General features: G+C 35.3%; 1 protein-coding gene across 4 annotated transcripts; it reads left to right on the top strand.

The window, feature by feature from the left end:
• Positions 1-16: 16 nt before the first annotated feature.
• On the top strand, positions 17-24376 carry STARD6 (StAR related lipid transfer domain containing 6). 4 transcript variants are annotated; one of them, XM_079109124.1, is made up of 9 exons: positions 17-33; positions 867-886; positions 1644-1727; positions 3623-3716; positions 3863-3912; positions 11540-11666; positions 13062-13179; positions 15467-15560; positions 20238-22136. In XM_079109124.1, exons 4-9 carry the CDS (start codon positions 3627-3629, stop codon positions 20434-20436), a joined length of 678 nt encoding a protein of 225 aa, XP_078965250.1. In that variant the 5' UTR covers positions 17-33; positions 867-886; positions 1644-1727; positions 3623-3626; the 3' UTR covers positions 20437-22136. The 4 variants fall into 4 exon arrangements, with proteins under 4 accessions (XP_078965250.1, XP_078965247.1, XP_078965249.1 ...); XM_079109121.1 differs by lacking the exon at positions 17-33 and adding an exon at positions 23222-24376 and having other exon boundaries at positions 41-886; positions 20238-20483; XM_079109123.1 differs by lacking the exon at positions 17-33 and adding an exon at positions 41-373.
• The last annotated feature ends 55 nt before the right edge of the window (positions 24377-24431 follow it).

Here is a 24431-nt window from a genome sequence, read left to right as displayed (position 1 = left end):
TTTCAAACCGACCCAACATGGCGCGGGCCTGCGGTGCGCGTGCGCGGCGCTTGGGCGCGGGCGGGGTGCCCCGGGGCGGAGGCGGGGCCGCTGCGGGCGTTGGGTCGCGGGCTGGGCGGGGACGTGGAGTTGCTCCCGGGTCTGCTTTCTGGGTTGGGAGGGGGCGGTTCTGTGCTTGGTCCACGTCGCAGTGCCCCCCACCCCCGCCGCGGTGCTCGCCTCCATCACCGCTGCTCGCGGCCGCTCGGTGCAGCCGACTGGCACATCTTCGCCCTGGGCTGTGGGAGGCGAACGGGTGGGAAGGAGACTTGGGGGCGTTGGCAGCCACGGTTCCGGTAGCTGAGAGGCAGCCCCACAGCCCCGGTCCTTGCAAGTGAGCTCGGCCTCCCGGCTTTCAGAGAATTCCCTCTCCGGCTAAGGCGTCCCAGCAGGGCAGCTTCCCCGCCACCTCTTCCCGCCATTCCTTAGTCACCCATCCCACCGCGGAGCCCCGGCCCTCCTGGGCTTGCAGCCAGCTCCTCATACACACAGCAGATGCAGGACTGGAGAAGGCACTTGGGCCAGGGATGGGATTTAACGGACCCCTTGGGGACCTTGATTCCCATGGCAGTGACCCACCACGGATTGGGGGCCCAGTCAGGCAGCCCAGAAACAGGGAGTTTGTACAAACCGATGTAAAGACCCAATACCAGCATGTGTGAACCTATCTACAAAGCTGGGACAGGATATGAGGTGCGAAGAATCCGGTTTCATCCAAGTGGTGTGTCACAAAAAGATGCCATCTCAATATTGGTTTATGTTTATTTTCCACTGACCCTGTGGGTGAAGATATCCTTGTCTAATAACTCCATCTGAATGTTTTCCAGCTCATCCGATATGTCACCAGGTAATACCACTGAAGTCTTGTTTGCTGTTTCTTTCTACTTTTAACCCTCTCTAACCTACTAAACTTTACCTTCCCATTTCTCATAGCAAATAAAAGCCCAGACGCTAAAAAATTCAGTTTAGTGGTTCAATTAAATGCATCTACTGTGGCAGAGTTACTGATATGAAAATGATAAGACAGTCCCTGTAGGATTTTATAGCTAGTGATAATCTGTGAAAATTTTTAGATTAATATCAAGTAGGCTGTTGATAGAAAATAAATGTTTTGTATGTTAAGACAAGCCCAGGTCAGGGATCAGCCAAGGACTATTAATGGCACGAGCTTAAAAAGTTAAGACTTTTTTAAATCCACATTCTATGGGGGCTGGAGTTGCAGCTCAGTTGTAGAGGGGTTGCCTGGCATGTGTGAGGCACAGGGTTCGATTCTCAGCACCACATATAAATAAAATAAAACATCCATTGAAAACTAAAAAAAAATTTTTTTTAAGAGAATAAAGATGGACATTAAAAAAAAATCCACTTTCTACCTAAATATTTTTTAACCTTTTAAAAAGTTTCAGAAGGTTCTTCATAAACAGTGTCTTTTAAAGTGTCTTGTACTAGCTTTTTCTTGTATCTTGGGTCATATACAGCAGATATTTCCTAATGAAGAAATAAAGTATAAATGAAGGACACTGAAAATATTTAAAGGAAATTATCAAATATATTGATCTAATTCATGGATCAAAGTAATTCTACTTCACTTTGTTCCCTTCCAGGTTAACAGATATGGAGGTTTCTATGAGGATTTGGAGAAGAGTCCCAATGATTGCTAAAATTCTGGACTAGATTTGTTAGGAAAGGTAAAGAAACCAGGACTCTGCTAGAAAAGAGGAAGTTATAATGGTTTAGTAAAGCTTTTCTAATGTAAAAAGATATCATCTACCTGTTGTGCCTTGCTGAGAACTAAAGGAGAAAATAAATTCATGATCCAACATAGTTTTAGAAGAGGTTTAACATGGAAATGTTCTGATGATTAAACTCTAAGACAGTTTATTGAGGTGTTTAAGGAGGCAGCTTTTAGGAAAAAAAGAACAATAATGGTTTTAAATGTGTCCATTTTAAGAAAAGTAACTAATCTTTTTGGTTAACTATAACAAGGCCCCTCATTGTTTCAGGCACTTCTACATATATTAATGCACTTAATAAATGCAATAAGTATTATTATCCCAATCTATAAATGTGGAAATTGAAGTTAAAGTTGAGCAATTTATTCAATAAGACAGCTGATGATAATTGGCAAGGTTAGCATTCGAATCCAGCTGTCTTTAGATTCTTTGCACCATACCTGTCAGCTTCCCCTAACTGAAAACTGGTTTGATAGGAAGAAGGGCCAATGAGACCACAGCTTCCTGAACTCACTCACAGGAAAAACATTAAGTTCTTCAACTTCTTTGTTATTCCTACCACTGTACCAGTCTTAGTCCCTTTGAGTTGCTTCAAGATTACCATAATCTGGGTGGCTCATAAACAGTAAATGAATTTGTTCCTCATGGTTTTGGAGGCTGGAAGCCTAAGATCAGGCTGCCCTCATAATTAGTTTCTTGCAAAAGCCCTCTTCCAGGTTACATATTGCCACCTTTCAGCTGTCACTTTCTGGCTATGTCCTCACATGGCAGACAGGGCAAATGAACTCTGCAATTTCTCATTTGGACACTAGTCTCATTCAAGAGGTCTCTGCCCTCATGAACTAATAATTACCTCCCAAAGGCCCCATCTCCTAATAACATCATATTGGAGGTTGGGATTTTGACATAATGAATTTCTAGGGAGGCAAAAGTATTCAGTACCTAAGTTCAAGTAGCAGTTCAGTAAATGTGTTTAAATTGAATTGACTTAAATTTGATCCTTTCTGAGGAAGTGACATTTAAACAAAAACACCAATCAAACCACATCAGTCATGTAAACACATTGGAGAAGAGTTTTCCAAGCAGAGGGAACAGCAAGTACAAAGAACCTGAGGTACAAAGTTGCTTGGTTATATTTGAGGAACAGCCAGGAGGTCAGTATGTTTGGAGCTAAGTGAACAATAATATAACTGGTATAAGTTATATTTATTTCAAGAGGAAAACAAGGGTTAGATCATGTCACTGCCATTCATTTTTAAAATATCAATTCCCAAGAGCACATGAACAACAGATGTTAGAAATAATAATGATTTATTGAATGACTTACATAACTGGCACTGAGGTAGGACATTTAAGTGCATTATTTCATTTAGTCCTCATGCTAATTCTACAGGATAGGTATTATCTCAATTTTACACCAAGAAGAAAATGAGATAACAAATGTTAAGTAACATGCTTCACAAAATAAGTGGTAGAAACAATTTAATTCAGGTGTATTTGCTTGCAAAAGTTTGACTTTTCCTACTATTACCAGTTTCTCATTTGAAAGAATGTAAAAAGAGAAAGGGATTCACACATTTATGCAATCAACAAGTAACTATATTGCATTACTAGGTGACAGTCATTATAGAAATTATATTAAAATATAATGTAGCATTTTAAAAGTTTTTATATGAGCTAGGCATGGTGGCACCCACCTGTAATCCCAGCTACTTGGGAGGTGAAACGGAAGGATCTCGAACCCATGAGTTCAAGACCAACCTGAGCAACATGGTGAGACCCTGTATTTAAAAAATAATGTTTTCATATGATTATATTCTTACCAATCATTTGTTTCTAAAACTTTACAGATAAATGGACTATAAGGCAATTGCCCAACAAACTGCTCAAGAAGTTTTAGGTTACAATCAAGATACATCGGGCTGGAAAGTTGTTAAAATTTCAGTAAGAAAAGTTAAATATATTTCAAGAATTTGTCTTTTGAGAATTTACTGTAAAAATATTTTTTAAAATATTTTCTTTTACAAAGCAGAAAAATTCATTTTTTCTATAACTGACAACTTCTTTCTGGATTTTTATTCCCCTTTGAGAAAAAGATAACTGTTTCCAGCAAGGCTTCTAGAAAATTCCTCGGAAATCTGTGAGTACATTTGCCTATTTGCAATCATTTTTTAAATTCAATGGCATTATTGTATCTGGAATTTAATGCTGTTCATTAGCTACAATAGATTATTTGACAATAATCAAGAAAAAATTATTGTCCCTAGGCAGAAATGTGGTATTAATATAATAAAGCAGTTATGTACCATCTAATCCTTTATTTTCACACCTGAAGATAATCATGCACAAAAACATAAATAAATCCCTTTGAACTGGCTATGTAGTTCAGTGGTCAAGCACTTGCCTAGCATGTACAAGGTCCTGTGTTCAGTTCCTAGTACCACCAAAAAAAAAAAAAAAAAAGCCCTTCTAGTGAATAATTCATGAAAATAGGAAATTTGCACTTCAAGAAATAATTACTATAAAAGTACATTGGTATTTTCTAGCTAGCAGTAGTATTTTATGGTCTTTTAAAATCTTCACCTTTCCTTTTAAATGAACCATAAAAAGTAGTTCTCTTCCTCATTTTATTTCTCTTGCTGATATATGCAATTTTTTTGTAAGTTGCTTTTAAGGATATGTTTTAGGATCCTATTTCAAATGAAAGCATGTTAAGGAAAATTGTGCTGACGTTTTCTAACTTCTTTATTCATTTGCTTATAATATGACATCAGTTTCTTCAGATCTATATATATTATTGAGAAGACCAAATTTTATCCAATTCCTTTTCTTTTAGAATTCACTCCTTTCAACTCCTTACTAAAATGTACCTATCTTGTACATCAATCCGATTTTTTACTATTGGGCAAAGCTGGTATGATTTCTTCCACTCATTTTAACAGTTATGAGAAAAAATAATGCCTTCCTGTTATCTAAACAATTAGTGGCTAACAGTGGTACCTTCAAAAACAACAAGGGGAGAATGAGTACAGTCAAGTCCAGGCCCTCTAAGGAAATAAATTTTTGAATCCTGTGACTTTTTGTTTCCTTCCAGACAAAACCAATGTAGATAGAAACCTGTGCATTTTAAAAACCTTCAAAATTGTTCATGTAGTCTGCAAATATGTCTAGTTATTTATTTGCAAGGTACTATATATAATGCCTACATTCTGTCAAATAGCCTCCCTTAGGCTGTTTTAAGATTTTATTGAAACTTTTTATCAGAGATATTTTATTGCTACCTTACATGCAAAACCAAACAAACAATTGGAACTTTTTGTATTCACATTTTGAGTGGAATTTATGTGCATTGTGTACCAGTTATATATATTGATGCACAAGTTACATTATAATTTAGTAGCTCAGACATTTATCCAGGCACAGCTTAGCCTGTTTCCTCTGTATCAGGGAATTTCTCAAGAGTGTACCCAAGATGTCAGGTGGGACATAGGGCTCACTTGAAGGTTCAGTTAAGGGGAACTGTTTTCAAGCTCATTAACGTGGTTATCACAAATTCAGTTCCTTGTGGGCTTGTTGGACTGAGGGCTTCAGTTCCTCAATTTTTCTTGGCTAAAATCTTTAGTATTTGATATATAGGCCTTTCCATAGAACTATTAGGACATGGCATGTCCCTTACCTCAGAGTGAGGGGTCTAGGAGACAGCAACAAGTAGAAAGAGCAAACAGACAGAAACAAAGCCTTCCTGCACACCTAATCTCAGAAGTTATATCCCATCATGTTTACAATATTAAGTGAATCACCAGATACAATCCTGATTCAAAATGGAGGGGGTTATGCAGAGTGTCAATACCTGGAAGTTGGGTTTATTGGAGGGTTTTTAGAGGCTGCTTACTGCACATTGGTTTTGGCAAATCCTCCTTTAATTGTTTCAAAACTAAAATTAATAAAAAGTACATGAAATTCAATTTTGTATACATGTTTTTCAATCACAGCCCACTGATTCTTCTAAATTTTCTGTTTATGTATAGAAAGAGTATGATTGGTGTAGTTTATACCTGTCAAAATATATTTTTAATTAGTTATGGCAGATATTTAGGTACTTACAAAGGAAATCAAGCTGGGCATGTGGGCCAGGTTGGTATGCCTCATTTGAAAGTTTACATTATCCAGAGGAGAGTAAGAAAGTTAAACTACCACCAGTCAAGGGGAGCTTACCTTTTTCCATTGCTTCACGGCTTCACAGTTTAAAAGAATTGAAAATAGGGCTGGGGAGATAGCTCAGTTGGTAAAGTGCCAAGCACAAGACCCTGAGTTCAATCCCCAGCACCACAAAAAAAAAAAAAAAAAAAAAAAAAAAAAAAGAATTGAAAAAAATCAAAGTAAGAAACATGTAGGTATGAATTTAGAATGAGTAACTGAACATAAACATTATACACACATGAGATATATACTATGGTCCAATACAGTTTGCCAATCTAGAGTCTGGAAGAAGTGTAAACTGTCAAAATGCCCTGTAGGGAAACAGTGAGTTGCAGTGTCAAATAAATTTTCAAAACACTCCATACTACGTTCTTGGAGATTTGGTCTTAAATTTCAAGAAGTCCTAAAGTAAATACACCTAGTTAACTTTAATTCATACTTTTACAAATTTTTGACCAAAAACATCCTATAAAACATTGACCTAGATTTCGATTCTGATAGAAAATCTGTCTGACCAAATATGTAGAAAGAGAAGTTGTTTTTCATTATCTCCTTACTACTACCCTATGTGACAACTATTAGCTTTCCCTGGATTGGTCAACTTCCTAACAATCTCCTTGTCACTACTCTTGTTCAGCTACAGCCCCATTCTTCACACAATGATCAAGGTGGGTTTTTAAAATGTAATTTGCTTCCTAAAATCTTCTAAAGCCTCTCAATTACAACAAAAAGAATATCTAAACATTTTTTCAAGATCTGACCCCTGCCTTCCTCTCCAACCTCATTTTCTACCACTTCAATCTCTCTCTCCCTGTGTACAGCCACAGTCGACTCTTGATGCTTGAATGCTGGAATCACTATATGAAACCTCAATACATTCTGTCAACGTTAATGTTTTTTCTTAATGATATAGCATCCAAAGGGGACCTTTTGTAGTTACTTTGAGCACTTGCTTATATGCATGAGAAGAGAGGGCCAGTTTTTTCCTTGAATTTTCTTTCCTTTTTGACCTTGAGGAATGAAATACAGATCTACCAGCAACACAGTCTGGCCTACACATCCCCTAAATGTGAGAAGCAATTCACATGTATTGGTCTCTTTCTATACATCAGAAATGACACTGAATGCTTTTCTTTTGCTTCACAATTTCCTCTTTCTATATCCAACAACGTATTCCCATTTTACAGATCAAGACCTACTTAAGTGTCCCCAAGTCACCTAGCTCATAACTGTTAGACAAAACTTTTCAGAAGCCAAAACCTTTCCCTCAGATGCTAGGTGTACTTATTTATTATTTTCTTTGACCTCCACAAATCTATTGCATGTACCTGTGAGATAACTGAAGCAAATTATTCAGAGAAGGAATTCAGTAGAATGTACCCTTTCTACCTTTATGCATGTCATGCTTATTTAGCATGCTGCTCTCTTCTTCTCTGCCAGTTACTCCATACTGTTTACTGTTACCATTGGTATCATCATTACATTTAATCCTCTCTCATACCCTCTAGGACAGACAAGTGAGATAATCATAAATTTTTTAAATTAATAATTTATATTTCAATAGGTTAAATTTTTTTATTGTAAACAAATGGGGTACAACTTGTTTCTCTGGTTGTACATGAAGTAGAGGCGTATCATTTGTGTAATCATACATTTACGTAGGGTAATGGTGTTTGATTCATTCTGTTATTTTTTTCCTCCCCCCCCACCCCTCTTTTCCTTCTATATAGTTCCACCTTCCTCCATTCTTGCCTCCCTCCCAACCCCCATTATGTATCACCATCCGCTCATCAGCGAGATCATTTGCCCTTTGGTTTTTTGAGATTGGCTTATCTCACTTAGCATAATATTCTCCAATTTCATCCATTTGCCTGCAAATGCCATAATTTTATTATTCTTTATGACTGAGTAATATTCCATTGTGTGTGTATGTGTGTGTGTGTGTGTGTGTGTATAAAGAAACCACAGTTTCTTTATCCATTCATCAATTGAAGGGCATCTAGGTTGGTTCCACAATCTGGCTATTGTGAATTGAGCAGCTATGAACATTGATGTGGCTGTATCTCTGTAGTACGCTGATTTTAAGTCCATTGGGTATAGGCCTAGGAGTGGAATGGCTGGATCAAATGGTGGTTCCATTCCAAGTTTTCTAAGGAATCTCCATACTGCTTTCCAGAGTGGCTGCACTAATTTGCAACCCCACCAGCAATGTATGAGTGTACCTTTCTCCCCACATCCTCGCCAACACCTGTTGTTGCTTATATTCTTGATAATCGCCATTCTAATTGGGGTGAGATGGAATCTTAGGGCTAAATTTTTTGGAAGCAGCAAAAGTAAGGAATAAAGTTGCTGTGACCAAAATGAAAAGTCCTAATTTAGCTCAGTATTCATCCTGGGTCAATATTACTAAACCTCAAGTCCTAAAATTCTAATTGATGATCAAAATAATACAGGTATTATTAATAAGATGATTTGAAAAGTGTTATTTAAACTCTGCCGCCCTCCCACTTTATGAAACATTTACAGAATCAAAGTTGTATTATTTCATGGTGAGTTTTGTGTAGTATATTACTCTTTGGAAAATAGAACTTGGGGTTTACACTAGACCATATCACACACTTCTGTATTTCACAAATACAACAGTTAGTAACATCAGCATCTCAATATCCCTAATTTTGTCTTGAGTAACTATGAAACAATCTTTGAAAGCTTCCAAAACCTTTCTCTTCTTGCCCTTCAGTCTTTTGCTTTGTAGATCCTCTCCATTTACATCCTGTCCAGTAAGTGTTTGGTTTATATGTCCAACTCTCAACCAGGGTGAAGTATTTAAGTGTAGAAAATCTTGTATCTTTAAAAGTACCCTTAAAATAAATAGATAATGTTTGATCACTCAATTATGGATTAAAAGACTAGTGGTAGTCATCATCAGTAATTATATGTAATGAAGAACTACTTTATGAAAGACACCTAATCAGTTATAAACACAAAAAGATTATAAAATTTATAATATAATTAGAGAAAGAACAGATTAATAATAATAATTTTAAAACAATCCATGGCCATGTATGCACAACTCTGAACAAAAGTTTTATACTTGAACTTTAATTGTTTCACGTCTGACTTCTGTTTTGCAGGATTTGCTAATTTATATTTAAGTTGTTTTCTCACTATCTTATACAGAGTTCAATAATAAGCTCTTAAAAACTTTGTTGATCTGAAAGAAGAAAACTTTACATGAAGGAATTTGATAATACCTCACAGAAAAAAATTAGCAACCAACAATTTTAAATTAAAATTTTAGTTTATTTATATTATTTTGTGGTATTGGGAATTTAGCCCAGGGAAACTAACTCTACCAGTGAACTACATCCCTAGTCTTTTTATTTATTTATTTTTATTTTTTGGTACCAGGGATTGAACCCAGAGACACTTAACCCTAAGCCCCATCCCCAGCCCTTTTTATTTTGAGACACATTTTCACTAAATTGCATACAACCTCACTAAATTGCTGAGTCTGGCTTTGAACTTTCAATCTTCCTGCCTCAGCTTCCCCAGCCACTGGGATTATAGGCATGCTCCAACACTCCCAACTTTTTCTGTTTTTTGACACAGGGTCCCACTAAATTGCCCAGGCTGGCCTCAAACTTGCAATCCTCCTTCCTCAGCCTTCTGAGTCTGGGATTTCAGGCCTGTGTCACCAAGCCTGTCTCCAACGGAACTTTTAGAGAAAAATTAACGTACAGAGAAATAGCCTAATGAATTCCTTGTTTACCAAATTATAAAAGTTCAGAGTAATAATTTTTCATAAATATGACAACTATTTTCTATAATAATAGTATTTATTTTTAACTCACTTCCTGAATAAATTTAAATTTTTAAAGGTTTAGAAGTTTGATCTCAGTTAAATTTATCCCTTTGCTTTGAAAAGAAAGAGTGGAAACAGGGCCCACACTGACCTGACTTTATTTTCCTCTGTTGCTCTTCTGTTATAGTGAGTTTGAATTCAGTTTTCTCACACTGTCTTAATTTCATTGGTATATAGCCAAACCCACACAAAGGTTTATTTGCCCAAGTTGTTGATGTTAAGCTGGAATTTACACTAACTCAGAACAGTAGTCCACAAACAACTGCCAGTACGACACATCTGGACTGCTGCCTATTTCTGCACAGCCTTAAAACTAACAATGGCTTTTATATTTTCAAATGGATGAAACAAAATCAAAACAAGAATGTTTTCTTACTTATGAAAATTAATGAAATTCAAAACTCAATATCTATGAAGCTTCGTTAGAGCATAGCCACACCCATTCATTATATGTTATCTATGGCTGCTTTACCACTACACTAGGAGAGAAAATGTGACCTGCAAAGCCTAAATTATTTACCATCCAGACCTCTACTAAAAAGCCTGCTGACCCGTGCTCTAGACCATATTATGTTCATAAATTAAATGTCAGGGTGCCAGGTGCAATGGCACATGCCTGTAATCCCAGAGGCTCGCTAGGCTAAGGCAGAAGGATCCTGAGTTCAAAGCCAGCTCAGCAACTCATCGAGGTTCTGTCACTAAATAAAACATTAAAATGGGCTGGGGATGTGTGACTCAGTAGTTAAGCATGCCCCTGGGTTCAGTCCCCAGTACCAAAATAAATAAATAAATAAATAAAACCAATAAGTAAATAAATTATAAAAATGGAAGCCATGAGATACTGCACACCACACAAATATCATTGATCATTGGCTTATGATAAAAAGAGCAGGTAAAAGTTAGTGGAAAGACTTCAGAATAACCATAAATAAAAGCAGCCCTTTAAAAAAGACAATCATGAAAATATTGCAAACAAAATTAGTAGAAAAATTAATTTTGAAATACAATTATTGCAGTACATGTTTAAATAAGCATTGTTACTTCCAGTTGAATATTAGTGTACCAAATTGCTGGCATAGGTTGAAAAAAAATTTAAGACTGAAACCTGAACTGTTTCAAAATGCAAAACTTCATGAGCATAAAACATGACACCATGAGTAGACAACTTCATTCCATGAAGCTTTGTTCATGCAAAAATTATTTATTTAAAATACTGGGTTACATTATCTTCCAGCACTGTGATCCTAGTAACTTGGAAGACTAGGCAGGAGGATTCAAGTTCAAGGCCAGCCTGGGCAACTTGCTGAGGCCTTGTGTCAAAATAAAATAAAAAGGACTGGGGATGCAGCTTTGTGGTAGGGCATTTATTAGCATATGTGAGGCCTTAGGTTCAATCCCCAACAACACAAACACACACAAAAAAATCACCTTCAGCTCTATTGTATAAGATATATATGAAACATAAATGAATTCTGCTTTTCAACTTGGGTTCTATCCCCACACTGTCTCATTATGTATACGCAAGTACTCCAAAATCTGAAAAAATCCAAACTCTTAGTTGCAAGTGTTTCAGATAAGGTAATACTTAATATTACCTTCAGGTTTTTTATTTGTTAAATTAGCCTGGCTTCAAATTAGATAGCAGTTTATTTTCAGCTTAAACTAAACTTGTTTTAATTTTTCTTTATTTTGCTAACAATAGATATCGTGTTGAAGGGATAATTCCAGAATCAACGTTTAAACTATCTGATTTCCTCTACCAACCTGGAAACAGGGTTACATGGGATAAAGCATTGAAAGTTTACAATATGGTACACAGGATTGATTCGGTAATTTATTTTTTAATACTAGACCTTTACTGTGTTAATACATCTTTATTTTTATATATTAGTGACTTGTTTATTGGAACAATATATGTAGACGTTTAGTATTTTATAGATTCAAATGAGTGAAAGTTTTTATAAAATTCTTAAAACTTCCCTCCTTATTAATCAAGAGTTTAATTACATTTAGCATCATTCTGTTTGTAAATATGTATCACATTTTGAATCTGGCAAAGTCTCTTGTACCTTGTTATTAGAGATCTGAACTCAGGGATTCACCTCCATGACATAAAAAACAAAAACATGCCTTCATGAAGTCAAGACTTATTACATTACAAAACAGGAGCAATGCAGATACATACTATAAGAACTTCCAAACAAACAGCATGTAGCACTGAAGACTAAAGATAAAATATAAAACAAAGAAGTAGCATTATATAGAAGGCTACAGTTTAGAAATACTTTTGTCTTAGTTAAATATACAGTGGGATAATAAAAACAAAAGGAAAAACATAGGTAATCACAGTAGAAAGTTGAAGACAGATGAGAAGAGTGAACGTGAGAGGCAAGAAAAGTTTAGAAGGGCATGGAAAAAAGATCAGTAAGAGGTGAGAACAGTGAAAAGGATCAGGAGGGGGATGAAATAAGAGAAAGAATGACACATGGTAAAGAGGTAGCAGCAAGGAGAGAGAAGCAGCGTACCGTAAGGAATTCTGAACATTCGTGCAGCACACTATAGATTCTTTCTTCATTAAAACTGCTATAAAAATAAGCACCCAAAATGAAAAATAATTCTCTCTTGCTGTAATGTAAAATCCACTAAACAGGAATAAGTAGTAACTGTGCTGGTCCTTTTGGTAAGGAGGGGTGTTTGGCTAGGGGTGCTTACCTGCAGAACAGAGAAAGGGAGGAATTTGAAGTGATTCCATTCAGGACCCTCCCAGTTTCCCCAGATGTCAAGGTAGCCCATGATATTGGTCTCTAATTTTTAGGCCTTATAGCATGGGTTGCTAAATCAGTGTATTTTTCAGAATAATTACCTAACCAATGTGGAATAGTGGACATAGTACCGAACTGAGAATCAGAAAACCTGGATTCTAATTCTGTACTTATCACTTATCCTACATATGGTTTGATCTGCTAGGCTTCAATTTCTTCATCTAAAAATTGAAAGATTAGACAATCTTAACTACACCCTGAATTTTCTACATTCAAAATTATAGATCTCATACCCCTTCAACACTGAAAATGCAAGCTGATTTGGTGATGATGGTCTTAAAACTGCAAAGCCTTGCTTTTTCCAAATAGAGACCCAACTTGTGCATTGCAGTTCTTTGGGGAACAATACAAATGGTAGATATTAAATAATTTTTGCAATCTTTGTGGCTTGATTTGTTGCAGGACACATTTATATGTCATACCATAACACAAAGTTTTGCCATGGGCTCAATTTCCCCCCGAGACTTTATCGACTTGGTATATATCAAGCGCTGCGAAGGGAACATGGACATTATCAGTTGTAAGTTGAAGTTTTGCACATGTTTTGGAATTACTATGAGTCATTAATAAAACTTCCCTTTAATTTGCAGTTAGGAAGAAACACTATTTTCAGCTATTTCCTTTATTTGTTTTTATTTACTTAGTGGGACAAATTCATACATGTATCAGGTAGATATGCCAGATATTTCACCCACCTTAGGAGGTGTGATATATATAATGTCAATGATTATGGCATCTCCTGAACTTTTACAGCATAAACCCTGTATCAAGATGCCCATAGACTAAAACTTCAAGGCATATGTTTTTAAAATCACAGAAACAAAATTAATTTAGGGATATATAATCTTATACTTCAGTTTCTTAGAATGGCCGTATATAGTAGCTGATGAAACTATTGAAGAAATTTCCACTAGATATGTCTTTACATAAATGTGCTTCACTTTTTTTTAAAAACTGAAGACCTTGGTATATCCTTAGCATCCCCTTTGCAAATGTGCAAATGTGTAACCATTTCCTTACTCACATTATTGGCTCAAAACATACCAAGTTGTTGTACACTAATAAGATAACTCATGGTGAAGAGACTTTGGTAGAATAGTGGCAAAGATCCGTGATTTTCTCTGTACTTGATTTAATCTTACCACTCTTATCTAAATAGTTTCCTCTACTGTGGATATACGGACAATTACATTTCATTAGCATGTCCCAATAAAGTTTCAGTTACTCTACCCAGTCCGAGTGATTGCTCTCAATCAAATCCATTTTGTTGTTTTGTAGCAGGCCACTAAGAGCTGAAGTTCATCATGTTCACATATTTTCATCTCATTTTTGAAATGACAGCACATAAAATGTATTCACTGCCTACAATACAACATACTGTCATGTCTGAATCATACATCTATTATTTTCCATATTTTGAAATCAGATCATTTCTATTCTCTGTTAGTGGTCAGATAGAAATTTTAAAAATCAAATGGGATAAAATCAACAACTAGAGGTAATCAGTCATTTAGTGCAGAAATTACTACTGAATTTGCTATAAGAAATTTCTATTGAATGAATTTTTGATGAATACTTGGGGTTTTCTTAGTGGGTTTTTTTTTTTTTTAGCTTACTCTGCACCTTGCTTTGAACTAAATATTTTGCATGTATTCTCTCACTAATAACGAAACTGAAGTTCACAGAAGTTAACCAGTTAAGAAATTAAATTGCTTAGCTAATAAGCAGCTGAACCAGATTAAAACTCTGTTCTAATTTTCCAAATTAAGTGCTAACTATCATACTGTGTACTTCATAAAAAAAAAAAATGCATACCTGTTTGTAGACTATTTCTTTAAAAAAGAAGCACAAGTATAATCTCCATATTGAAATAGAGAAAAATATTTTACTATCACTTCTGGAATTACCATAATGCCAATGCAATAGGCTCTGTTAAGATAATTATGCAAAAATGAAAAATTCACTCAACACATAGGCTCCTAAACTTCTGTTTCACATTGTATTTCTCTTCGTATCCCCAGCACCACAGGATGGGGAAAAAAAACAAACAAACCAAAAAAAACCCAAACACATTGTATTTCCCATATAACAGATTGCATATGTTCAAATCACATAGGAAAATTAACCACCTTTGACAAGAACAGAATTTAGTTGTACAGAATAAACATTTTTTTTTCTTTTTTATGTATATATTTTAGTTGCAGGTGGACACAATACCTTTATTTTTTATTTTTATGTGGTGCGGAGGATCGAACCCAGGTTCCCACATGCACTAGGCAAGTGCTCCACCATTGAACCACAACCCCATTCCCACAGAATAAACATATGTTTTTTAAAATATTTTAGAAAGAGTATATATAACCATTAATTCAGTCATAATTAAATCACCTTTCTCTGCATTTACATGTAATTTAGATACTTTTCTGCATAATTACTAAAACAAATTCTACTGATCTTTATACTTTGAAGTTAGCTATTTGGAATTAGCGAAGAGAACATTTAAAACTAGTCACTTCAAACATTTTATTTTAAAAAAATGATTAACAGAAAATAATTCAACCCATGACACTAATGGTCTTTTTGTTATTTCTTCTTTTGCTTCAAATCTCATAATAATACTTTTAACTGTTTTTCTTTATAAAAAGATAACAGCATCTTTAGAAATACTATTGCAAATGTATATGCATATAAAAATTAATGTTGGCTACTAAGTTAAAATAAGTGTAATACATTTCTAAAATATGCTTCTGGCAGTAGTGTTTATCTTTGTGAATTAGGTTACATTTTAATATTTTTAATCTCTTTAGCTAAAAGTGTGGATTTCCCAGAATATCCTCCATCTTCAAATTATGTCCGTGGTTATAACCATCCTTGTGGCTATGTGTGTTCACCTCTGAAAGAGTAAGTGTTTCTTGCATTTACTTATTTTAACAGTGTTTTTTTAGTTCAACTTGTGATTAAGTTCAGGATTCCTAGTTCATCATTAGAAACATGTACCACCATATTCTGTTGGGGTAAAAAAAATAAAAACTGTCCCTAAGTGCCATTTTAAAATAGTTTTTATTCTTTTTTTTAACTATTGACAATTTTAATGACAATTATAATGGTAATTGCTTACTTCTGAGTGGGAACCTGAATCTAACATCAATGAGGATTAATCTGAAGTCCAAGCATCTGCTTCCTCTCAGTCCTGTGCTCCTATTACAATCACATAAACAAATTTGAAAAAATTTCCAACAGGCTAAAATAACTTTTCTAAAACTTGTTTTCATCTGAAATATAATCAGAATGGGAAATTTTTCATAAAATGAGTTGAGGTTTCTTGGATTAGTCAAATACATACAATCCCTATAGTTAAACTTTCTCTTATGTTCTCTGTGTCTCCATTATTTACTTCTATAAATTATTAGGGATTTTTGTGAATTAGAAATAAATTTCCCCAGAAATCTACCAGCAGTGATTACTTTATCTTGAATGAATTTTTTCAAATGGACTGCCTCCCTCCAGCTGACAATCTACAGAATGAGACATCCAAATAAGTACATTCAGATAAGGGAAAAGCTGGAGAAATCAGAGATGAGTTATTGCTGACTGGTGGCCAATCTAGGGATAAAGAGGCAATAAAAAATGCATAGATTCTATAAAAACATGTACTCTATTTCAACATATATCATTTCACAAATTCCTTAAGCTTTATTTTATACCTCATGATTATTTATTTAATAAAAGGTATTACTACATAAAAATAGATGTAAAACTTTGTATTGGTACAGTATAAGCTAAAGTAAAATTTATTGTTAGACCTGTGTTTCTTAATGTTTCCTCTACTGAACTGGAGAGCTAAAAAACTATTTTTAAGCAACAATGGACAAAATCATTGGTATAGATGATGATAATAACAATAATGTGTGTTCTTTCCACTTGTTTGTTTTGAATCTATGGCCCAGATTTTATTCTCCATAGCAGCAGAGAATAGAACAAAGAATTATTACTTCAAATCAGTGAATTAATGGGTTGTTAGCAGGGATTCTAGTTGGGAAGTTACCCAAGTGCACTTCACAGGCAAGCACCCTCCTTGCCCCTTGTTGGACTTCACTTTCCACTGCAAAAACCATGGGGCAAAAGCTCTGGATGGGAACTCAGCCTCCCATCCTGCTGGAGTGAAGAGACAGTCTCATTCACAGTTACAGAGAAAAGATACTGATTTAAAAAAATATTTTTAAAAAGATTTGTTTTTACTTTCTCTTTCCATGAAGCCCAGCATTTTAGTCAGCCAACATTTGTAAACAAGCCATGTAGGACACTTGGAAAACATTATCACCAGTAAATTACTTGCTAGTAAATACTGGAAATGCTTCCTTATGTGTATCAATCCATAGTAAATTCAGATAGAGATTTAGGAGCCATACATGCCCTAAATTGAGCCATTTCAGGCACTGTGAAAATAGTCTAAGCTCTGCATAGAGAACAGTTTGAGAAAATGCACACTCACATTGGCTAGTACAGTGGTCTTCATATCCCCCAAAAGAATTTCATAAAACTACAGTTCCCTTGTATGTTTTAAAGTTCACATTAAATTTTTTCATATGAATAAATTTATGAAAAGGGTATAATTTCAAGCATACTCTTAAATATTAACTTTTTAAAAAATGTTATATCTCCCTTATAAATGCATCTTATAGATTCTAAATACCAAAACAGCTTGAAATCTACCATTCCTTTATCCATCACAAATACAACCTATAGTAGTCAGAAATTTTATGTTATTCCTTTCCTCCTTAACCTCACATTAAATTAAAATTTTTCGCTCACATAATTGCATCCTAATGGAATCGGTTTTAGGCTTTGAATTCTTTTTTAATTTATCATAATTTTCTACAAAAATATATGAATTTAAGTTTTTTAATTTGTTTTCTTTTCTGTGTACATAGTATCTAAGCCTTAAAAAAAAAAAAATTCCTTGTGGGTTAAGTTGTTACTATTACACATTAATCAAAATTTTAAATTACAAATCTTGTCCCATACTTACCAAGCATAAAGCAAACTTTCATTGGAAACAGTTATTAGCAAAACTTTGCACTATTTCCCAGCATTGTTAATAAACAATTTGTATACATTGACTCTTTATCCTCAAAGTATGTCCAGAAATTGGTAGTATTCCCATTCCCAGTCACAAAAAGAAAGAAACCCAGAGGTTAACTTGTCTCAAGGTTATACATAGATAATAGCAAAGCTCAGTTTCAAACCAAAACAGATTTCTACTACCCTCATTTTGTTTAACAGTGAATGGATATTACTAATAAGAGAGTCAACTTTCAATACCAAATCTATTCCTACTTTTCATTTTATAAATAAAAGAACTAAGAATTAAGAAACTCCTTACCCCCACTCCTGCCCTGGAACTGGAGATTGAACTCAAGGTCCCTCCACCACTGAGCTCCATCCCCCATCCTTTTTATTTTTTGAGATAGGGATTTGCTAAATTGTCCAAGCTGGCCTCCAACTTGTGATTTTCCTGTCTCAGCCTCCCAGGTAGCTGGGATTACAGGCATGCACCACTGTGGCTGGTTTAGAACTGAGAAACTTTATTTACATAAATAAATAGGTTAAAATGAAAACAATAAAAATGACATTCAGTACCCTGAAATCCTTCTGGATTTTAGATCATGAATTATATACCTATCATCAAAAATATTTTTAATGAGAATATTTTTGAAAAATATTTATTACCCTGTCATTAGTTGTCGCTGACTCTTTGCGGTACAAAATCCATGGATATTTGTCACCACTTGCAGCAACAACTTGCACGGGTCTTATAGGTGGTGGAGTGGAAACTGAGGCACTTCTATCTTTCTCTTTAGTGCGCTGCTTTCTTGCTTGTTTATTTATAGAGGATAGAGGAAATGAGGTTTACTTGCTTTGAGAGGAGAGAGAGAGAGACTTTGCTTAAGAGAGACGTTGAGCGAAGGACAGGCTTTGCTTAGAGTTTAGAGGAAGAGAGACTTGCCACGCCCCACCCAAGGTCCGCTGCTTCCCACTGGTGCGTCCTGCATCCTGTGAACTAAGGGCGCTTCTACCTAAGGTGCCCTAGTGATGCGTCTGAGTTCTCCGTTCTGCGATCTGCCTTCCACAGCTGCCCCTACTCGCTGCTGCCGTGCGTGTCTTCTCTCTGGCTGCTGCCTTGCGTGTGTCCCTACTAGCTGCTGCCGTGTACCTAGCTGCTTCCGTGTCTTCTACTAGCTGCCCCGCGTGTCTTGCTCCACCTACGCTTATATCACCTCCAGGAGGCAGCGAGTAGGGCCACGCCTCTTACGCAAAGATTAGCAAGACACTAGATGTCCGAGCAGGCACAATTAGGAGTGCTTGAGAACACGTGCGCATACATTGTGTGCGTGGATGATAAAATCACCTGAGTGTGCTTATGTCAATTAACCTCCTCGCTGCCGATGTGATCAACATGGCACAGCCCCCAACAATAGGTCATTCACTTTCTCAACTCACTTCCAATAGATTAATTTTTCATTAACACCTAGAAGACTCTCATATGCCATGTTAAAACGTTATGGGAATATCCAGGACTTTTCAGTGTGGATGACAAGTAGGACTGTTCTGTAAAGCAAGCGAAGAGTTATTTTGAACAGGTCAGTGGGAAATAATAAGCCCACATCTCCATCAAAGATATATTCTCAGATAAAATTAAGTTAGGAATTTGAAATTTTATTCCCTTAAAAGTAATCAAGCCGGGTGTCCTGGCGCATGCTTATAATCCCAGCAATTTAGGAGGCTGAGGCAGGAAGATCACAAGTTTGAGGCCAGCCTCAGCAATTTAGTGAGACCCTGTCTCAAAAATAAAAAGGACTGGGATGTAAGCTCAGGGGTCAATCACTTGCCTAAAATGTATGAGGCCCTGGGTTCAATCCCAAGCACTAGAAACTAAACAAATGAACAATTATAAATACTAGTTTTTTAGAGGGCAATTTGAAAATAGCACATCAGAATGTTGAATGATCAACTCAGACATTCTAAGTACTTATAAAAAGTGTGAATGGATACATTACAAAGATGTTTTGTTGCAGTTTTATTTAGAATAGCAAAATGTGAGAAAAAAGTCTAAATCATAGTCTATAAAAGGAGTACTGACTATGAAATATCATGGATGGCATAGGAAAAAATTAAATAGACCTGTAAGAATAAATGAAGAAGGAAATGCATTATATTCTATTAATAAGAAATAAAACTAGTTGCAGAAAGATATATCTCATTTTTAAAAAAACAAAACTGTAGATTATATATGTGGGGAACATATACATATAATCTTTAAATTATATGCATGTTATTTTTAAAATTCAATAAAATGACAAAAAGGAAAAGATGCCTAAAGCTAAAGATTTTAATACATATTTTGAAGATTTTAATACATTTTCTAAGTACTTAGTATTTTTATGTAAAATTTTCATTTATAAAATGTAACTACAAATCATTCTACTATTTCCGCCTCCCCCTCTTTCAGTAACCTGTCATAAGCACTCAGTAGATAAATCTATAAATTATTTATCTTAATGCTTCCTTTGCTTACAGAAACCCAGCATATTCCAGACTAGTAATGTTTGTCCAAACTGAAATGAGAGGAAAATTGTCCCCATCAATAATTGAAAAAACCATGCCTTCTAACTTAGTGAGCTTCGTCCTCAATGCAAAAGATGGAATAAAGACACACAGAGCTCCATCAGGACGTGGACGTCATAATGGCCATCCATCATTCCAAAAGAAGAAATAAGATCTTTCTACTATTAAATCAGAGATTTAAGACCATACAAACTGCTAGTAAGTATGGTGTAGCAGTTATTGCAGTTTACTTCTGAGTCAATATGCTTAAATACTGTTAAACTGTCATAGACAGTACTCTTGTACAAATTACTGAAGATACTTTATGAAAATAAAAACTCATAGTTGTACAAGAAAACAGCATTAAATATACTTTTTATTCTCACATAATGATGTTAAATAACAAGTGATATTAATACACTTTGATCTTTTGCCTTTTGTCCCTGAAAAGTGATTTCTTTATAAATTTCATCAGAAAACAGATATACTCCAAGCTCAGCATTAAAGATTAAAATACATTTTAAATAGTATTTCTTTCACTCACTGCCTAAATGAGAATTGTAGAAAACCTGAACATAAAAATTGAAACAGTTCCACTACAGGATATAGCTCAATGGTTGAGTGTTTGTGCAGCATGCGTAAGGTCCTGGGTTTGATTCCCAGAACAAATCCTAAAAAAAAAAAAAAAAAAAAAAAATCCCTCTAGAATACATGGCCAATGACATTTGGACCTGAGAACCTCCATTCCTACCTGGGCATCAGTAAGATAAAACAAAGGTGGTATGACATGGATCTAACCAGTATTCCTCTTCCATGTCCCCATCCCTGGTGTCAGTAGTAAGCTTACATTCCCACTGGGAGACAGCATGGATGTGCATGTCAGTGCCTCACTTTTCCCAGGACAGTATCAGCAGGACTGAACTGCCACCTTGGCTATCTGCAGTGAGGGTCAGTCAATACTCCACTTTGGCCAGGTTGGTGATAAACACCACCTGGCCTAACATTACAACTGAAAAGTGAGGCTGACTGCTAACAAGAACAATTAAATAGGATTGAGAGTCCTTCAGAAAGGAAAGAACATTGGAATAGGTAAAGATACACTATCCTCCTAAGTGTGTTAAATCATATTTGATGTTGACAAAAGATCAAAGGCAATTCAATGGGGAGTACAGACAGCCTTTCAGCAAACAGCATGGAGCCCCTCATCCTGAGGCTTTGACCTGTCCTTACACCATCCATGATAATTAACACAAAACAGAACCTGGTGTAAATGGAAAACATAATACCCTAAAACCTCTAGGAGAAAATCCTCACAACCTACATCTAAGCACAGTTCTTAAACATGATCCCCAAAAGCAGGATTCATAAAAGGAAAATTTATCATAAAATGAAAAATGTATACTGTGTGAACGATCCTGTGAACAGAGGATGAAAAGACAAGCGTAGACTGAAAGAAAATATGTGCAAAGTTGTGTATCTAAAAATATTATACATTTAGAGAGAGAGAGCACTTTAAAACTCAACATTTTAATAAACAATCTAATTAGAAAATAGGCCCAAAGACAAGGACATTTCACTGAACAGGATATATAGATGGAAAATAAGCTCACAAAAATATGTTCAACATCATTGGCTATTGGGTAAATACAAATAAAAGTCAAAACGAGATGTTGAAACACTATCGGGATGACCAAAACTTTAAAAAATAGTGATAAAATCAAGTGTTGGCAAGGATGTGGAAAAATGATCAGTCATATATTGCAGGTAGGAATGAGAAAAAGCACTGCCACTCTGGAAAAGTTTAGTAGTATCTCATTTAACTAAACATGTGCCTAGTTAGTGCACTTTTTCCCACAGAATTGAAAATGTTCACACAAATGTTTATGGTAGCTCTATTCTAAACAGCCCTAATCTGGGACCAACCCACAATTCCTTTAATAGGTAAATAAACTGTGGTGAGCTATAAATGAAATACTAATGAGCAAAAGGAACAAACTATTGATACAACTCTGATAGTCTCAAGGGAATTATACTGAATAGAAAATGCCAATTTCAGAAGGTTAAATAGTATATTCTTCCATTAATACAACATTCTCAAAATGACAAAAAGACAGCTAGAAATGAAGAACCAAAATTAGCAATCACTGGGGTTGGAAGGAGGCCAGAAGGAAAGTAGCTATGACTTTGAAAGGGCAGCAGGAAGGATCCTTGTGATAAACCTGGTCCGTGCCTTGACTGTGATGGTGATTGCACAAATCTACACATGCAGTAAAATTCTACACACACACACACACAGATGCATGCATGTAAAACTTCATACAAATCTACTATTATCTCAGAATAAATTTTTTAAAGAATAGCAGCCAGGTATAGTGGTGCACACCTGTAGTCCCAGCTCCTTAGAGGCTGAAGCAGGAAGATCACTTGAACCCACAAATTCAAGACCAGCCTAGAGAATATAGTGAGACCCCATCTCAAAAAGTAAGTAAATAAGAAGAAAAATCTGCCTAAGCTAAAAAAGTAATATGAGTCATACAACTATAAAGACATCGCATAGTTGATAGCATTTTTTAGATTTATTTTAATTAACTGTCATACTTCTCATTATTTACCAATATATATAACTGACGTGTTTGCATTATTAATACTTTTTTGATTTTACAAGCATTTTCTCTAGGAAAGATTTTTTTTTATCTCGTTCTATGGATTGCAATGATTGTTAAGGAAATAACTTAGTTCCAGGATAAAGTCTGCATTTATTTGTAAATATTAAATTTCAAATCACAAATCTAAGGAAGCACACACCTTTTTGGAATTCTGGCTTGAATAGTTTTGATGTTTCATAGAAAATAATTTCAAAATGCAAGTGTAGGAAGATGACATACCATTCCCATGAAGAATAATTAGATCTTTCCATGGCTAAGTCACACCTGACTCCCCTGATAATTCCCTTCTAGGCTCAGATATTTGTCTTCCTGCCAACTTTATGTGAGAGGATGCACAGAAACCTGGGGGAGATGCCTGGAGTTGAGAAATATAAAGATAGCTATGTTTTAGAACTAAGGGGAATCTCTACTCTCCTCTCAACTCTCAATGTTGTTCTCTCTTCCCTAAAACTGAGTTCTGAGTATTATTTTTCCTTTTCTAATAAATTTTCAGAAGACATAATTAAAGGTCTAATGTTGATTTAGAATATGCCTTATTTTGTTGAAATCCCATTTTTATTTTCTTCCAATTTAGACTATACTCTTAGAAGAAAGTGAGCCTTTTAGCTACTAACTCCACAAACACACAAATCACTGAACTACACATTGTAATAGAATATATAGTCAACCCTTGCTGTCCTCTGTTTTAGTTTCAGGATACCCTCCCTCTAATCCATAGATGTACTCAAGTTCCTTATATGAAATGGCATAGTATTTGCATATAACCTATACTATACTTTAAATCATCTCTAGTTTGTGATAACTGATATAATACAAATACTATGTAAATAGTTGTTATACTGCATTACTTAGGGGATAATGTCAAGAAAAGAAGTCTGTTCAGGTCCAGTACTAACATTTTCCCCCCCAGTATTCTTAAAGATTGGTTTAATTTTTGGATGCATGTGGGTATGGAGAGCCAGCTGCAAATTTCTTTGAAATAAGAAATTACATCTACTATCAATGAAAATGAACTTCACCTGAAATGTCGTCCATGTTTTGACATATGATCCAATTACAGTGGTACAAATTTATAATTCTAAAGTAGTAAAAGCAATCACACTGAATTAAATACACGTTTTTGCCAAATAACTATTTAAATCAATATTTGGCCCAACCAAAGCCAGTTCCTCTTGTCATCATCATAGAATGAACTACAAGGGTAAGTTGAAAAATATTATTTTTTTAAAAATGTAATACTTAGCCAGGCATGGTGGAGCATGCCTGTAATCCCAGCAACTCAGGAGGCTGAGGTAGGAAGATCAAAAGTTCAAAGCTAGCCTCAGCAACTTTGGAGACCCTGTCTCAAATTTTTTTTTTTAAAAAAGGACTGGGATGGAATTCAGTAGTTAAGTGCCCCCAGTTCAATTCCTGGTGCAAAAAAAAAAAAAAAAAAGTAACAGTAAATATTTTAAATTTCAACGTTAGGGCTGGCATTGTAGCTCAGTGATAGAGCCCTTGC

The sequence above is a fragment of the Sciurus vulgaris genome, assembly GCF_902686455.1.
Source record: "Sciurus vulgaris genome assembly, chromosome: 13".
NCBI classification, from domain to species: Eukaryota; Metazoa; Chordata; class Mammalia; order Rodentia; family Sciuridae; genus Sciurus; species Sciurus vulgaris.
This window is presented reverse-complemented; position numbering and strand designations above follow the sequence as displayed.